At 36.8% G+C, this 16,612-nt stretch overlaps 2 protein-coding genes across 2 annotated transcripts; one reads left to right on the forward strand and one right to left on the reverse strand.

Moving 5' to 3' along the window:
• Positions 1-640: 640 nt before the first annotated feature.
• On the reverse strand, positions 641-6,426 carry LOC135692693 (chymotrypsin B). Its single transcript, XM_065210940.1, has 6 exons — positions 6,281-6,426; positions 5,569-5,739; positions 5,008-5,209; positions 4,015-4,232; positions 3,408-3,523; positions 641-949 (listed from the first exon to the last, which is right to left on the reverse strand). The coding sequence occupies exons 1-6, from the start codon at positions 6,333-6,335 to the stop codon at positions 728-730; spliced, it is 984 nt and encodes a 327-aa protein (XP_065067012.1). The 5' UTR covers positions 6,336-6,426; the 3' UTR covers positions 641-727.
• A 1,202-nt stretch (positions 6,427-7,628) lies between these two features.
• Positions 7,629-15,660, forward strand: LOC135692694 (chymotrypsinogen A). The gene is made up of 6 exons (XM_065210941.1): positions 7,629-7,789; positions 9,347-9,466; positions 12,815-13,007; positions 13,835-14,052; positions 14,766-14,884; positions 15,246-15,660. Exons 1-6 carry the CDS (start codon positions 7,732-7,734, stop codon positions 15,474-15,476), a joined length of 939 nt encoding a protein of 312 aa, XP_065067013.1. The 5' UTR covers positions 7,629-7,731; the 3' UTR covers positions 15,477-15,660.
• Positions 15,661-16,612: the final 952 nt, after the last annotated feature.

A 16,612-nucleotide genomic window follows, 5' to 3' on the forward strand; every position in this document is an offset into this window, starting at 1 on the left:
TGGGCTGAGTCGGCCCGGGCTGAGGCAGCGTAATTATCGAACTGTTTAACAATATGAAGCAAGTATTTTCTAAAATTGACATTTTCCGGCGTTCTAAAGGGTGCCTCAAAACATTTGAACGATGTTTTCAAAATTTCTCAAATTTTAAGAGCATGTGTAATTTTGAAACTATTGTCACTGTTCTTTCGTAAGATTACCGCCCCCCCTCCCCCCAAGAACTTTTTGCCTCCTAAATTTCCGCGTAAAGTAAAATTTGGACTAAAGACGACTACATCATTAGATAATAACAAAATTTCTTTATTTATTAAGTTTAATGGCGAGTTTAATTTATTACATTAGGCCACAATGCGCTTTTTCGACTTCGTAATCTGCGCAAAAAATTGCGTCAGGAAAAATTGGTCTGATAAATTGCCAGGTCGTGTGATACTGCTCGCCCTCTGGCCTCTGGTCTACAGTAGAAAAGTCGTAATTTCTTCATTTTTTCACAAACTGACAAGCTACTTAATGTGATAGACTTAATCATTAAAACATCGTTTTTCATCTTGATTGTGAACATCTCGCAAAGATTTTGTCAATGCCTGTCGCCAGTATCCAGGCCAATTTCAATGAAAAGCAAGAAAAAGAGAGGTAAGAAAGCGAGTTTTTAAGTTTCAATCTATTTCAACTATCTAATTCAGCTACATCATTTTTATACTTCAAGTCAATCAAGGTAATCTTCGCCAGTTCTCTAGTTTCTCATCGTTCTGTCGATCCAATTTCTGAATTCAGAAACTCTTGCAAATACGGTGTAGCTTTTGGTTGAATCGCAGCTTCCAGAGCCCCAGCTGACTGCACCATGAAGTGTCCATTTCCCACCAGTCTGGCACACAAATGGTCCACCACTATCACCATGACAACCACTGAGTCTTGATGAACCTCCATAACCGGCACAGACCATTTGCCTTGTGATCTAGTGGGAAATTCACATGATTAATCGACATAATTTTATTTCACGGCTTTATGTCACGAGAAGCATTATTTTTGAGACTTCAAGTTTTGGTATGGACCCACGCAGCACTTAATAATGCAATTCTCATTTCTTCTCTCTGCCTCTCCCTTGATTTTTTCATGTTTATGCCTATGGTTACGGAGCATAATTTAGCCGTACTTTTGCACATTGTTTTGTTAGATGAGCCCAGTCTTTAACAATAGAATATAACTTAACATATGGCCTGAAAGTCTACCACAAGATTTCAATGAGGATTACTAGATTCTAACCTTCAACAACCAAAGCAGCTCCTCCGCATGACCTTGTAGATTAGTTAAAAATTAACTAAGTATCACAGGTTTGTTCAGGGGCGGATCTAGGGGGAGGGGTGCTATGGGTGTTTGAGCACCCCTCAAATCCTTCAGGATGTGATATTTTGAAATTTCAGAAAAGGCGGACACTAAATTAGAGGTTTTCATGCCTATTCCTCCGAGAAAATTAACTCCTCTCCCGTCTGAGCACTTCTAGCCCGTTCTCTGAACTTTCAAAACCAGTTAATTTACGGACCAGATTGTGCAGCTTTTTATCGTTGTAAAATTTCCAGCACCTCCTGGTCTGTGCTTTAGTCTTTCGCAAATTAACTATAGCCAATCAATGAATGAGCTTGAGCATCCGCCATTGTAAAGCAACCAATCGGCTTCTGATATCGCGGGTGCTCACTTTTGGCGGGAACACCCCATATTTTCAAACGTAGTTCAAATTTTCACTTAGGCAGGCGGAAGAAGCATGTTGTAGTTGTTGTGTAGGAATGGCGATCGGCATTCACAACAGAAATGAAGCGATTTGTTTTGAAATTTTAACAGAGCAAAGCGTGCGTAATGAGGTGAGGCCTATATTTCATTTTTTAAACTTGATGCAAGAGATCAAATTATAAACCTCTGCGTTTGTAATAAGGGCCCAGTCTGTAGAGCATGGCAGTTTTGGAAAAGATCTTGTTTTTGCAAGAGCAAAAAAGATGTGTGCATGTAAATTCTATTGCGTGCACATGTCACGCTATGCAGACTCGATGACAGCAAGGTAGATTGTGTTTCAGGTGCAGTGTTTTTAGATTTTCCATTTTAAAGTTTGGGTATTTGAGAGGATTTCTGAATGTTTAATTTGAAGGTGATAAATCAAACAATGTAAAGCTTACATAATATGAAAATATAAGATAGACATCTTACAAAATTTATAAACAATTGAACTTGAGATACTTTCACAAAATCCAAGTTTTCTAGTATGTTCTGGCCTACACCTTACTTCACCTTAATTCTGAAATATATGATTTTAATATTTGGTATTTATTTTGAATTCCAGAAGTTTTGAATAAGTATTTTAAAAGTAATTGGTAGCAGATGTTAGTGAGAGGTTTAGTAAGTGGTCAGGATGGGGGAATGATAGAACCAATTTTTATAACTTTCTAAGATTTAGATTGGGTTCTTATTATCAACAAAAAGTTTTGAAATATGCATTTGTGAGCATCCTGTTTTTCTTTACCTTTTTTATGCCAGGCATGGTAAATGATTTCAATCTAAGATACATATAAATTTAAAAAAGGTTATTTTATCCATGGACCCATTCAATGCAACTTTCCAACTTGGTTTCCATAAACGATTTGAAAAACACTTTTAGTTGGTGTAATCCACAAAGTATTTAAGTGTTTATGAAACTTCTATGAATCTCAATTAAGTAGCCAAGAGCTCAGCCTTACAGATTGCCCAGAATATTGTCATCTTCCCAAAATCATTAACCAGATATTAGTACATAAACTGACAAAAACATTAATGATGCAAGTAAATTGTCATGTGTATCTTAGATTGAAATAAGTTTATTTCATCTATTGGAAGTAGCTGTATTTTAAAAAAGTTTATAAAGTAGTCAGAATAATGGAAGAAGAAATCAAATATTGATTGTTTTTATTTCAACCGAGAGAAAAGCAATAACAACTATTTCTTAGTATCATTTTGTTGTATTTTATGTATCGGTTTCATTTCAAATAGCACATTGCCAGAAGTTGAGAAGATAATTGTTTTAAAATCCATTATTTAAAAAACAAGTGTTGACAACCCTTGCTTTTTGAATGTCCGAAAGAAATTCTAACCCGCATAAATTTTGAAGGGTGTGGCACCAGCAAAACATTTTGGCATGGCACCAGCCCCTCAAATTTTTCTCTGGATCCGCCCCTGATTTGTTATTCCATTCCAATGAACTGTTTGGTATTGCATCCTGGTTTTTGCTTTTTTCACCTTCTAAGTTTCTTTTTTCATCATCTTTACTGACAGTTCAATTATTTATATTGAGGCCTCTCTATATCGTCTATATTTCAAGTAACCTGTCAGCTCTCTTGTAGCCCCCTCCCCCTAATTTGTTTAGATAATCATTAGCTAGTGTTTGCACTTACTGGTATTCCTGCAGTTCTTGTGTTCAAGCTGGAACAGACCTGTTGAGACACAACTGGAATTCTGCCTTGTTGCAAAAGGTAGTGCATGTTACCTGGATGTTGTATCTTTCCCCAACCTGTTCGTTTGTAGAAAAAGTTGGAAAAGGACATAATCAAAACGATAATGAAAATTTAACAAAACATGGGAGCCTTATCAAATAAAGTGAAAAGAACCATGTAATATTAAATAGGATAGGCAAAGTTTAAAAGCATTCAAAAAAAATTGTCATTTCTTTTGTCAATGGAATGAATGCTTAGATTGAACTGATTTTGCAAAAATTGATGGTTTCCCAATGCAAGGCTGTAAGTAGTATCTGCATCTTTTATATTGTTGCCTGCATGCCCTTTTCACTTGTTGCTGATATCTTATAAAATTCTTCACTAACGTTCCCTTTTGAAAAAGGCTGTTTTCTGAATGTATAAAGAATGTGTCCTAGATTTCTTGCCCCCCCCCCCCAAACAACAAAAAAGCCCAAAAGCTTTACACCTCGAATATAAGTTGTCATGTCCATTCTCAGTAATGAAGGGTAAAATCACCAAAAGAAAGAGTCCTAGTAATAGAATTTACCGGTTATGTAGCAGTGAGTTCCAACTGGCACATCGGCTCCGTGTTGTGGTAGACAGACAGGGCTGACGTATTTCCCGTACTTAGCTGGTTTGCTGAGCTTTAGAAGGGCGATATCGTTGTTGATAACCCGTCGGCTGTATGATGGGTGCTTGAAGATTCTGGATACTTGGATGTCTTGTTCGTTTCCATCATTGCTTCGTCTATCGTGTTCCCCGACTCTGGTTTCGAAGAAAGTACCTTTCATTTCAATGGTCAAAAGTTGAGATAAAGAGTCAACAAGAATGTTGGTGATGCCAGCTCATTTTTGGCGAAACAAAGTTTTAGACTAACATATTTTCCTTTTGTCACTCCTTTTTACATTCAAGATGCTTTGTATCACAAAAATTCGTCACTTGTTATTGCTGAGTAGGTATGCCTACTTTTAAGTCTGGAATAGACGGTATGGGTGAAACAATCTCCTAAAATCCAAATACAAAAGGGGTCTAGAATAAATGGGGTAAGTAAACAATTGACCAAGTAATAATAAGTAGGATGAATGACTAGCTGTCCCTTTTGATCGGAAACAGAAGGAATCTAAACAATTCGTTGGTTTTCAAAATATAGAAAAAATGGCATTCATAACTATTGCAGTGTGATAAAATATTTAGTTCTATTCATCCAAATAAGTATTCAAATAAAAATATTGATAATGTTATCACTCTTTATTTTTTTTGTTCTTGATTGACATAGTTCCGCATCGACGTTTCATACATCTTGCAGTTTACTGGGCTATTGTGAAAATAAAAAACGAAGGGTCTGGAATAAGAATGCTATGGGTGAATTTTTTTCTCGAAAAGTTAGTACGCGGGAGGGGGGCGTTAATTACAGACACATGAGTAGAGGAAACCATATTTGACGGTGTGGCGTGGTGTGGATGATGCGCTTCTACGAATGGGGGGTAATGAAAGTTTTCCCTGTAATTTTCCCTCCAATTACAAAAGGTACTTTGTTTACCTGATTTTGAAGTACTGAGCTTGGTTTTCTTTGCCATCAATGCAATGAGCAGCCGTAACAACCCAGTTAGGTGCAACGAGAGATCCGCCACACATTCCTCTGTTGTTGTACATCAAAAGGATCTGCCATGGCCAAGAACCTTGTTTGGCGTTATCACCAGCTATAACACGACTGGCCTGGACCTGTGGGTTTCCGCACTGTCCTAAAAACACAATAGTTTGCCACGTAATGTCAGGTTGGAGCCTTTGCATTGAACCATTTCACAATGCACGCAATGCTCCCTTCCCCCCTCTCCTCTTATTACAGACATATAGAAATTGCGTAATTAACTTTTATCCCAAATGGTACTTTACACTTTCTGTTCGAGGCCGAAAAGCAGAACCTTTCCAAAAATGGGGAACTTTGGCGGGTTTTTCAAAAATATCCAACTCTGTTACCTTTTTAACTTTAAATTTGATCTAACTATATTGACAATGATAAAATTCAAGTGACAACTTGTTTGTAGCCCTGTTCCAGTCTATTAAGACCATCTATCATATCTATCAAAAGTCCTTTACAAACCTGGTACTGGTGGCTGTGGTGGTTGGGTGTTGGGGTTAGGGTTGGGGTCTGGAGTGGGCGCTGCGCAGAAATTACATGTTTGGGCACAGTAATGTCGCATGAAGTTCCTCCAAGCTGCATTTGTGCAGTAAGCCCTCATTCGCGAGCAGCCTCCATACAAATCACGGCATGCTGTAGAAGAAAAATTCAAATTTGTAGAACATCTGCCATTGTTTATCATCTTACATATTTTATTGCCAACTTTTAAGCTTACTTGTGCAAAAACAAGTACAGATAAAAAATGCTCGGAGATAATAGAAATTACCTCAAATCAAAACATACAGTTATACATATGGTCAAATACCATACTGCTTCCCTTAAACCAAAATATACAACTATAAATCTGGTCACGTTTTGAGCAAAAAAGTAGATAAATGAGAAACTTAGCTTGTATGACAGTTTGTGCTAAAACCAAGGAGATCTTTCTCAGTTGTTGAGGTAAGATAAGAAATGTAAGTTTAAGTCAAGATTATCAATTAGAAATAACACAGCTAATACACAACAGTGAGTATGAAAATTGTTTACAGTTCAAGCGTAATTTTTCAATCTTTCTTTGGCTTGATATTTGTTTAAGGTCTCAGAGAGCACTGTGAAGAAACTTTCTTGTACGACGACCCTAACAAGACGTATGCTTAATCAAATTCTATCAATTTTAATTCAAAGGATGTCCTACCTTGGGAATGTGCCTGATGAACAGCAACAGCCAAAAGTAGTAACAAAATCTTCATTTTGATTCTTTAGAGAACGTGCCAGTCGAGTGGTGAACAGAATGTGTGAGTCGTTATCAAAGCTTTCTTTTATTTCCTTTCAAGATTAAACACTTCTTTTACGTTTCAAGGGTCAATTCGGCTGTTTAAATTATTTTTCCCCATAACTTTGTCGATAGTTTGTGCTATCCAAGTGCCCTCTTTCTTGGTGCTTAGTTCGTGCTTCGTTTTCTATTAAGTCTCCTTCGTCTTCTTAACGTTTTCCGTTGAGAAGTTCTATACTTTGAGTGGAATCTTCAATACCTTACACCAGGTGTCAAAAATCCATCCTTTTTCAAGTTTTTAAGATTTACGTCAGAATCATGAACACACACCTACGTTATTGAGAAATAGTAACTGTTTGTTTAATAACGAATGTCTGGATCACTTTAAACATTAGAGTGATCACACCACAATTTCATATGGTTTGCTTCATGTAGTGAAATGTGGCTACGTCTTATAGACGCAGTTTATAACTGCAGCATTTTATAGGTCGTGGTTCTTAAATTCATACTTATTGTGGGTCTCATATCCAGGGTTTGGGTTTCGAAATTCAACGTCGTGTGGCCCTAGAGTAAAAAAGGTTCAATGATCAGTTTTCCATATTATGCATCTGTAGTTGTTTTGTCTAATTTTTTCAAAACAGGCATTATAAACGACTACAGAAGTAAAATTGTATTGGCATACCTTGACCTTGGGAGAGAGGGGGAGGGGGTGATGGAAGAAGGTCACGAAAACTATAATTGTCGGTGAAGGCAATCTTGCTTCTGAGTAACCTAGCGTCAGGCAATTTCATACCCTGGGTTGGGTACGAGATTCGTAGTTAATCTCAGAAATACTGTAAGAAACTATTCACAGATAATGTTTTTGATCGAGGATCGATTTTTTGCCTACAATACTTTATCCCCGTATCCATGAGGATCTGGCACACAGGGTAGCGATTTCAGCAACCAACTATTTATTGGTCGACTAGATGGATATCCTTTGATAATGAGGTAACACTTTAATCCCGCCTTTTTCAGACAATTTTGTAATCAACCACTTGGTAAAGGCTTTGAGTTTCATCCTTGATTACGTTCTTCTAGACAATTTGTACAGCTTTGCAAAGATCAAACCTTTCTATTAAAACAAATATATGTTCTGATTGATTCTAATAGAGACTTAGGGTCCATATCTTATCATTGTTTTAACAGCTTTTCGTTTGTAAATATAATGAAACTGTATCAGTTTGCAGTCTTGTGTCAAGAATTGTTCAGTTTCTTAAATATTTATTGCATTTTTGGAAGCCACTTAATAAACCACGAGGCTCTGTGTCTTGTTTAATCCTTCTTGTTTCAAGAGCCTGTCGTTCCTGGTTTTGCAGTTCCAAGAAAGCGCCATGCACAAAATATGCCTCGTGGCTCTGTGTGCTTTTTTGACAATTGTCACATCACAAGGTAGGACATTGTGATATTGCTTGCAAAAAAGTTTGCAATTTTTGTTTGGAATATGATATTCAAAAAGCGACGTCCCTGCCTTTGGTGCCTTACTTAGCAAATCATTGCTGTTAAAAACAGCCTTTAACCTTTCATTTTTCAAACATTACACAGGCCTGCAGATTTTAAGAACCGTCTTATTTTTTACGATTTGCTAAATTGTATTTTGCTAATTAAAGGTAATGTGTCCAACTAAAGTGAGCAACTCTGCGTGGGTTTCCAGAAACATGTGATTTTTCATGTCATCGTCCCAGCCATTACAGTCGTTCTGTTAATCTACCCTGCTACGAGGTTAGCTTTTCATGTGAGCAGTTTTGCATCGCAAGAATACTGACCAATCGCAAGCCGTTATTTTGATGTTACTCTTGACAAGTTGGGTATACGCAGCTCTTTATACGGACACATTAATCGAGCTAATGCAAAAGTTACCATCCATTTTGCTATCACGTCTAGCATTTCTATTCACATAACCCATGTTGCTTGCTAGAATTGACTCACTGCAGGAAATGAATTTTGCTATTTTAATCGATACACCAAAAACTTTAGCAATAAAACGGCAAAAACCTGATTGTAATAAGAAGTTCCAGAAACGATGAAGTCTGTGGCACCGGAATGCTAAAATAAAGTCAACAAGCAACATGTGAACAGTAAGGCTTTTTTACGATCGTTTAGATGGTTGGATCGAAATATACAGGAAAATGTCTCCATTTTGCGTCCATTGAATTTATATAGCAACTGCCAAAACAGTTTAAATGGTTTTTTTTTTAATTTTCCGTCCACTTCTCCACATTGTTGCTTTGGAGATGCCTTATTATTTTATTTTTAGTGGAGCAATTGAGCAAGTAAATCATTCGATGACATATCTAAATGTCACAGAGCTCTTTCTCTATAAGCTACGCTGTTTTCTTTTTCAGTCGATAATGTTAGTGAAATACTCAAGCTATGTAACAAAGCCCTAACAAGGAAGGAAGGAAGGAAGGAAGGGAGAAACTAAGAAGAGAGGGGTTGATATCATATTTGTTTATTTAAGTTTTTAGAGAAGACAGACTATGAGAAATCTGGGAAGCAAGAAGAGGGCAAGGCGTTCTAAAGTTTACAAGATCTTGGGAGAAAGGATGAGTGGTATAGTTTGTAAATTTGGCAAAGAGACTCACAAAGAAAGATTTTTAATGGAAGTGGACCAAATTTTAAATATTATTGAATATATAATATGAAAAGAATTTTTTGTATTTGATTAGGATTGTTGAGCAAGGTTTGTTGGCCCTATCGGATGGAATAACTTTTTCAAAAAAAATTGAACTTTTTATTGGCTACCGTGGATAAAATTTTCGGGAGGTTAAACACACGTTTTCTGCAAATGCTGACAAAGTAGAAAAATTCTAAAATTTTTCTGACAAATTTGGTGTTTCAGGGCACTGTAGCCTCCAGCCAGTGTCCCCGGAGCCCATCAGTATTAGCCCGCCTGTATCTAAGAGGAAAAGAGATGTGAGATTTATAAAGTTTTGATTTTTCTTGCAGAATGCGTCGACCGCAGCTCATATTGTTTCGTCTACAAATACATTTGTAATTACAATTGGTATAAGGAGTGGCTAACGAAGAACTGTGCAAAGACATGCCAAAACCTGTGCAAACTGAACAGTAAGTGACAATCTAAATTCACAACATCATCGCTGTATTAAACCTATGAGTTTCAGAGTTGCAACTTAGGCCTCGTTTACACTGCAACGGATCACTAACTATTCTTTGCTTCAAAGTACATTGCAGTATTATTTAAGTAACAATTGCTTGATTTGCATTGACCAAGCCAAGACCGTCGGAAGCGAGGGGGGCTGCTGGCACTGGAAATTTTTTGTTTTTATTTACTATACTCAAGAGGAGAAAGCTAGAGACAATACAATTGAGTGGAGTTTCACTACCTAAAATAACGTACGAAATTTTTGAGATTTCTAAAATCCCTAAAATACTTAGAAATTTCCGGATTTTTGAAAAGATTTGACAGGGATCTCCGGATTTCTTTGGATTTCCTAAAGATTTCCAGGGATTTTTCATGGATGTTTAATATTCTTAAAAGCCATTAAATATGTTTAAATGTACGTCGTGCTAATCGGTTATCTACTTTATTTAAATAGCTATCAAAGCCGGGATGGCTTATTACCTAGTTACAATGCAAAACAACGTTTTTAAGACGAAAAGGTGTTCTTAAGTGTGACGTCACCAAAATCTGTGTATTGTATTGAATTGAATTGAATTGTATTTTATCGTATTGTATTGCATTGCCTTGTATTGCCGTTTATTGCCTTGTACGCGTATTGTGTTGTATTGTACTGTATTGCATTGCATTGCCTTGTATTGCCTTTTATTGCCTTGTATTGTGTTGTATTGTGTTATATTTGTGCATTGTTGTATTCCTCTTCTTCAGATTTATCATCCTTTTGGAGCTTTTATTCTTGTTAACAGGACAGTGCTGGAAGTATTTTGCGCCAGAAATTTGTGCCAGAAAACTTAGACTCCTCCAGCTAAGTCATTAAATACTGCCACGAAACACAAAATTTACTCTAAGATGTGTTTTCGTTTGCTTTCGCTGCTGTTCCTGTAATATTTTATGTCCACTCCCTTTCTGACAAGAAGAATTTGCTGATTCTGCCTTAGATCTTGATGGTCAACGTAGCCCTAGTACGGGCAAAAGGATGACTACAATCGGAGATTTGTTGACAGCACCACATACGATATTTTTGTCTTTATTGACAAATGTTAACATTTTGCCCCATTTTATAATTTTTTTTATTGTGCTTTCAATGCCTTCTACCCTGGTACTTAAAGTACTAAAAATCTGCTGCTCATGGCATTGGCAACCCAAATGCTCCAACGCAGCAACCTCGATATTTGCACCCTGTCATTCAAATGCTGTCATTCAACCTCGACTGTAACTTTTTAGCTTTACTTAAGTTATGGCACTATTAAGCAGAATTTTAAATACACCTTGAGAACAATAACAAATTTTTTATAAAATATCAGAGCTTATGGAACAGTTGAGAGTTTTCAGGAGTTTTTGGCTCTCATGAAGATTTCCAGAGATTTTTGGGTTTTTGAAAGATTTCTGGATTTTATTTTGAAATTCAAGAGACGGTGTACGGGATTTTTGAAATGAAATGCCCCTCGTGCACAAAATTGTCACAAATTACATCTTTTGTATACTAAAGACCGGGACAGCCCCGATCTCAAGAACTTGTCACTATCGCCAAACTTGAACGATTTGTTCTAGTCTAAAAAAGATCCATGCAGTTATGTTTTATGAGGTGAAACATTTAAGAACGAAATCGATTAATATTATTCAAGTAGCCTTACGCCAGTGGATATTAATTTTAAATATGAGATTATATTAGTAATATTTGCTCCAAAGATTGCAATTTCCAGCGAACTTGAAGCATACAAATTAGAAAACTCATTTTCCTGAGCGGCAACCATGGTATCGCCTTAGGTAGTAGCAATATTGTATCCTCCTTGTCCCAATCTATCGATCCATAGAGTTATTATGTCTCGTTAAAGTGCATTTTACTTATCTTTCCACCACCAAAATATATCTGGTAAACATATCAATTCAACAAGGTGAACTTCTTCCTGCCTGCATTTCTAGGTCAAAGCCTTCCTATCGGGTTTCTAGTGTGTGGCTTTAATCAATGTATGTTGAATTGCCCACAATCTCTCGTGACAGTGTCCATAAACATGGCAATCGTGTTATCAAACAAAACAATTGGATTGCTTTATTTGATCAATCTTCCACGAGCTTCAATGGCTGCATTTATTACTTTCTGTTCATCCATATAAGCGTATTGAAGTGGCTGCAGGAGCTTTCTCTTGTATTTTTTGTCGATTAAAAAGCTGCAGATTCAATTAAAAACTGCTTATTTAAAATCTTGAGTGCGAACGCTATGAACAGTAAGAAGGGACAACATATTTCGAAAGTTGAGAAACAACCCTACCCGAATTGAAAAAAGCTAAGAAATTTTTTATAATTTGCAGTTTTAATTTTCAGAGTTGACACCCGAAACAGTCTTGACATTGAACATCGCTGTATATTGCAACGCTGAACTTGACATGCAGTTTGCATTCATTCTCAGTAAATTGCACACTCAAGAAGTTTCCATTTAAAAATTTGTTTTGACTTCATCTTGGCATTGATGAAGTTCAATGAGCTTAACTGTTTACAGATCTCAACAGAGTTATTCATTCTAGGAAAACAAAATTCCTTTATCATTTTGTTAGCTTATTTCTGAATGTGAGTGAACTATTTACTTTACCTTGGAAGCACGTTTAAAAAATTCACTACCTAACAAATTTAAGAAACATGTAAGAAACGTTTGATAGCAAAATGACCAGAAAATTTAAGAAACTGCCTACCAGCACCGGACCTTAGTTTCCTATAAAAAAGTACGTGTAGATAACAAGTCAGGTTGACGTTTGCTGAGCAATGTCACAATACTTGTAACCTCAATATTTGCAAACTGTTTTTCAACTGCTCCGTCTCAATTGTATTATCGAGCCTTTCTGGTGTTGTGATTATTTTTAAATGTATCTCTAGAACTATTACAAAGATTTTGTAAAATATCGTCGCTTGTGAGACATTTGAAGATATTTCAGGAGCTTTATGGGCCCATAAAGATTTCCAGGGATCTTTGGATTTTTAAAGGATATTTTGGGGATTTTCATACTTTTCCTTGGATTTCGAGAAAGGGTGAACGGGATTTTTGGAGTGAAATGCCCCTTGATGCCCCTTGATAACAATTTCTAGCAAATGGTGTAACTAATTTTCTTTTTCTTATGAATATTCATATCACCCTCTGTCATCAGATGACAAAACCCGTGCTATGCAACACACGGAGCCATTCGTAAAGTACCAGGTAGCCTGTACACTCTTTGGAGCCAATGTTTACCATCTGATGTTGTCATATCCACTGATTAATAGCTTTGCAATCATTCTTTCGTCAGAATGTGGGCAGCCAGCTATACAACCCAATCTCCAAAGTGGAATTGCACGGCCCGGAGGATGGCCATGGCAGGTCCTCTTGTTGTTGAACGGTAGAGCGCACTGCGGGGGAGCACTCGTTGCGTCAAGATGGGTTGTCACTGCAGCACATTGCGTTGATGGCTTGGAAAGCTTTTCGAACCTTTATGAAGTGAGGTTGGTAGCAAGATTTACAGGGGTATGTCTTACGATGGGATAGCTATAAGGAGTTTAGAGGCCCAAAATTTCATCTTAAGGCTTAGTCACTTTACAAAAAGCCTGCTTGAAATGAAGCTGGAAATGCTTATTAGATGCGCATCATCCTTTCTGCATTTGCTAGCCCCATAGACATAGGAAACATCTTTAGGAAGGGAAGGCACATGTAGGCAACAGTGGCATGGGGGCATGGGGGCCATGCCCCCTGAATATGGGCGCAAATGGAGATAAGGGGGCGCCAAAATTGTTTTCTTGAAATGTTTGGCTAGGAACATCAAAATTGATCGTACACGGGTAGAACACTTTGCTCTAACTTGCTAACTTGCTGTGAACAATTTGATAAAACGTGTGATTCTACAATCGAAGCACGTTGCGTGGGCATGCGTCCCGTTGGCCCCAAGTTCCTGTATCTATGGCTAACCCCCGCACCCCATTGGCGGGGGGCCAAACTTTTTTATCAGCATATAGAAATGATTATATTGAAAATAATGTACAGTGGTAATGCACGAACATGTACAAACCAACGCAGTCATTGGAGAGAGGGTTAAGAGACAAATATGCAAATTTTCAAACTCTGTACGATCTGCAAACGTTTTGTTCGGATACCCTCTGGAATATTGGGGGGTCCAGGCCCCCTCTGCCCCCTCTTGTTCCCCCTCTTCAGGATATTTAGCATCTTCAAATAGACGATTTAGAAGTGAAGTAGTTCAATATCTTAAAGGCTATGTAAATACCTCTCAATCATAACGAGGCTATCCTTTCTTAAAAACGTTTATTTCAATCTTCAGGCTTGGTGAGCACAATCTCGGACGCTACGAAGGCACTGAGATTGACATAGGAGTTGAGAGAATTCTTACTCATCCATCCTACCAATCACAGTCCCGCAGTAATGATATTGCTTTGATGAAACTCAAACGCGATGTTCAATTCGGAAGATATTCTGGAACCGTTTGCCTGCCAGAGCTTAAAAGAATAATCCAAACTGGCACCCAATGTTTTTTAACTGGTAAATTTGCCAATAAAACTTTGATATCAAGCTTTACCATTTCTAAACCAACCTTATGTATATTGTGTTTCAGTACTTTCGTGTAAACAGGAATTTATTTTTCAAACAGTATTCTTTTTTCAATTATATAAAGCAACGAGGTTAAGTTCCCCTGTATAATTGTTCAAAATGACTTCAAAGCCGTAGCAGCTATTGGGCTTGGGGAAATGTAGCTTGCTATTCACCCTCCCCCAAAGTAAGTCAGAGCTCAGCAGCTTTGATCCCCCCCCCCCCCCCCCCTCCTCCTCTCGACCCTCTGACAATAAACTCAAATCACCTGTATGAGACGTCTTTAAAGGCCTAAGATTAATTTTTAAAAACTTAACTGTTTCAGGTAGAGAAGAATAACACCGCATCCTTGCTCCCTCAAAATTATGTTCATGTGGCACTGGCAAGTGGCACTTATTGATTGGGCAACCTTGATACTTTTTATTTGATTGAGCAACCTTCACACTTTTATTTGATTGGAAAGGCCATTATTAAAGACTCTTGATTTGATTTCGATATCTACTTCTATGATAGTTTCTTGCCCTATTTTGTTTCCAAAACTTTCAAGTAATCTTTAAATTGATCTTATGAAGAAATTGGTAACTTGTTAGAGTGAGAAATAGGTATTTGTCTATTTGCATATCGTTTCAATAACAAACACTGCTTTATTACTTTTGTGCCTTAAGGTTGGGGTGATCTCAGAAACACTGGAGGCAGGCCCGTGCTTCTACAACAGACAATGTTGCAAGTTGCTAACAGCTCTGATTGCAAAGCACCTGGTGGTTCAAAATACCCAGAAATAAAAGTAAGCAACCGTTATTAGTGTCCTAGGTGATTTTCAAAGGGACAACTGCCCAGGAGCGTTAATCGATGATTGGATGGGGATAAGAAAGCCCTAGAAATCTGTTCTGTACGTGATAATAATGCAAGTGGCATCTTTTTGCCCGCGGGATTAGTCCCGGGGGATGGTCGGGAGTTTTAAATCGAAGCTTGCTAAAAGAATATAGAAATGCCTTGATTATTTTTATCATTAAACCCTATAAACAATCTTATCATAAAATGTTTTTTTAAAAGCTTAAGTTTTTATAATTTATTCTCATAGTTTAACACAAAATAGAAAAAATCCCCTCAGGTTGTCTTTTTTCAACATTACGTTACTTTCATAGGCAGATGACAAAATGATTTGTGGCAAAGAAAGACGGGTTTCAAGATTTGAGGGTTGCCATGGTGACAGTGGTGGCCCATTTGTTTGTAAGGATGGACCAAATGGAGAATGGGTACTGGATGGCACGGTAAGCTGGGGAACTGGCACATGTGGACAGGCTGGTACATTCACAGTGGTTACAAAAGTTTCTGCCTTCCGGGCTTGGATTGAAGAAGCAATGAACAAATTCTAATCTTGGAGGCTGCAAAGGGAAGTCTTTCCTAAACATTATTAAACGAGTTTTAAAATATCTTTGAATGTAATCAAATTGATTCAGAGAGATCTTATTGTTATTGTTAGCGATTACTTTAATGCGGTTGAACAAAATAAAAAAATTTTAAAAGGCATTTTCAAAATATAAGAAATATGGGGAAAAACATGCAGTTATTTGAGATGAATATGGACTCTTATTTAAAATAAAGGTACTTACAGCACTCTAAGCGACCTCTTTTCATCATATCAAGCAAAGTATTGAACTTCAAAATGAAACACCGTTGAACATTTATTCGCTCCAGAAACAGCTAAATAAATCTCTATCCTTCAAATGCAACTTTTCTTTGATTAGCAGATGTTAAAACTAAAAGCTAAAAGGACTGGAATAAAAATTTACCTTAATCGTTCAGGAAATCATAAACCGTCCACAATAGTTAGGTAAACAAATTTTAACAAATTTTAAAACGTGAAAAAAACGTTCAGAGGGGAAAAAAAGTGTATTTCGGAATGTTCTGGTCATAAAATAATTACAAATTTTGTCAAATGTAATAGGCTCCTTTCCTGCAGAACCTGGAAGCTTTTAAGCTTAAACAAATCCCCGATACCAAGGTCAAAAACTTTGTTCAAAAATATACCTAGAAGGCAATAATGTCCAAAATTTAAAGTTTTTAAGAAATCGTGCCCTCAATTTTTTAAAAAAAGCGATCCTATAGCCTTGGGAAAATTCGTGTTTTTGAGGGCAAAATTTTTCTTGAAAATATACTTTCAGAAGATCAAAACTTTAATAATAGATGTAAATAATGAAGATAGACTGCCTGGAATGAATTAAAGTTTCATAGTTTTTGATAAATCGTACCCTTAATTTTTTGATAAAAAAGCAAGCCTATAGCCTTAGAAAAATTCGTGTTTTTGAGGGCAAAATTTTTCTTGAGAAATATACTTTCAGAAGATCAAAACTTTAATAATAGATGTAAATAATGAAGATAGCCTGCCTGGAATGATTAAAAGATTAATAGTTTTTGATAAATCGTAACCTTAAATTTTTGATAAAAAAGCAAGCCTATAGCCTTAGGAAAATTCGTGTTTTTGAGGGCAAAATTTTTCTTGAAAATATAC

This window comes from Rhopilema esculentum, chromosome 3 (genome assembly GCF_057945365.1).
Source record: "Rhopilema esculentum isolate cy_ngs chromosome 3, ASM5794536v1, whole genome shotgun sequence".
In the NCBI taxonomy this organism is placed as follows: domain Eukaryota; kingdom Metazoa; phylum Cnidaria; class Scyphozoa; order Rhizostomeae; family Rhizostomatidae; genus Rhopilema; species Rhopilema esculentum.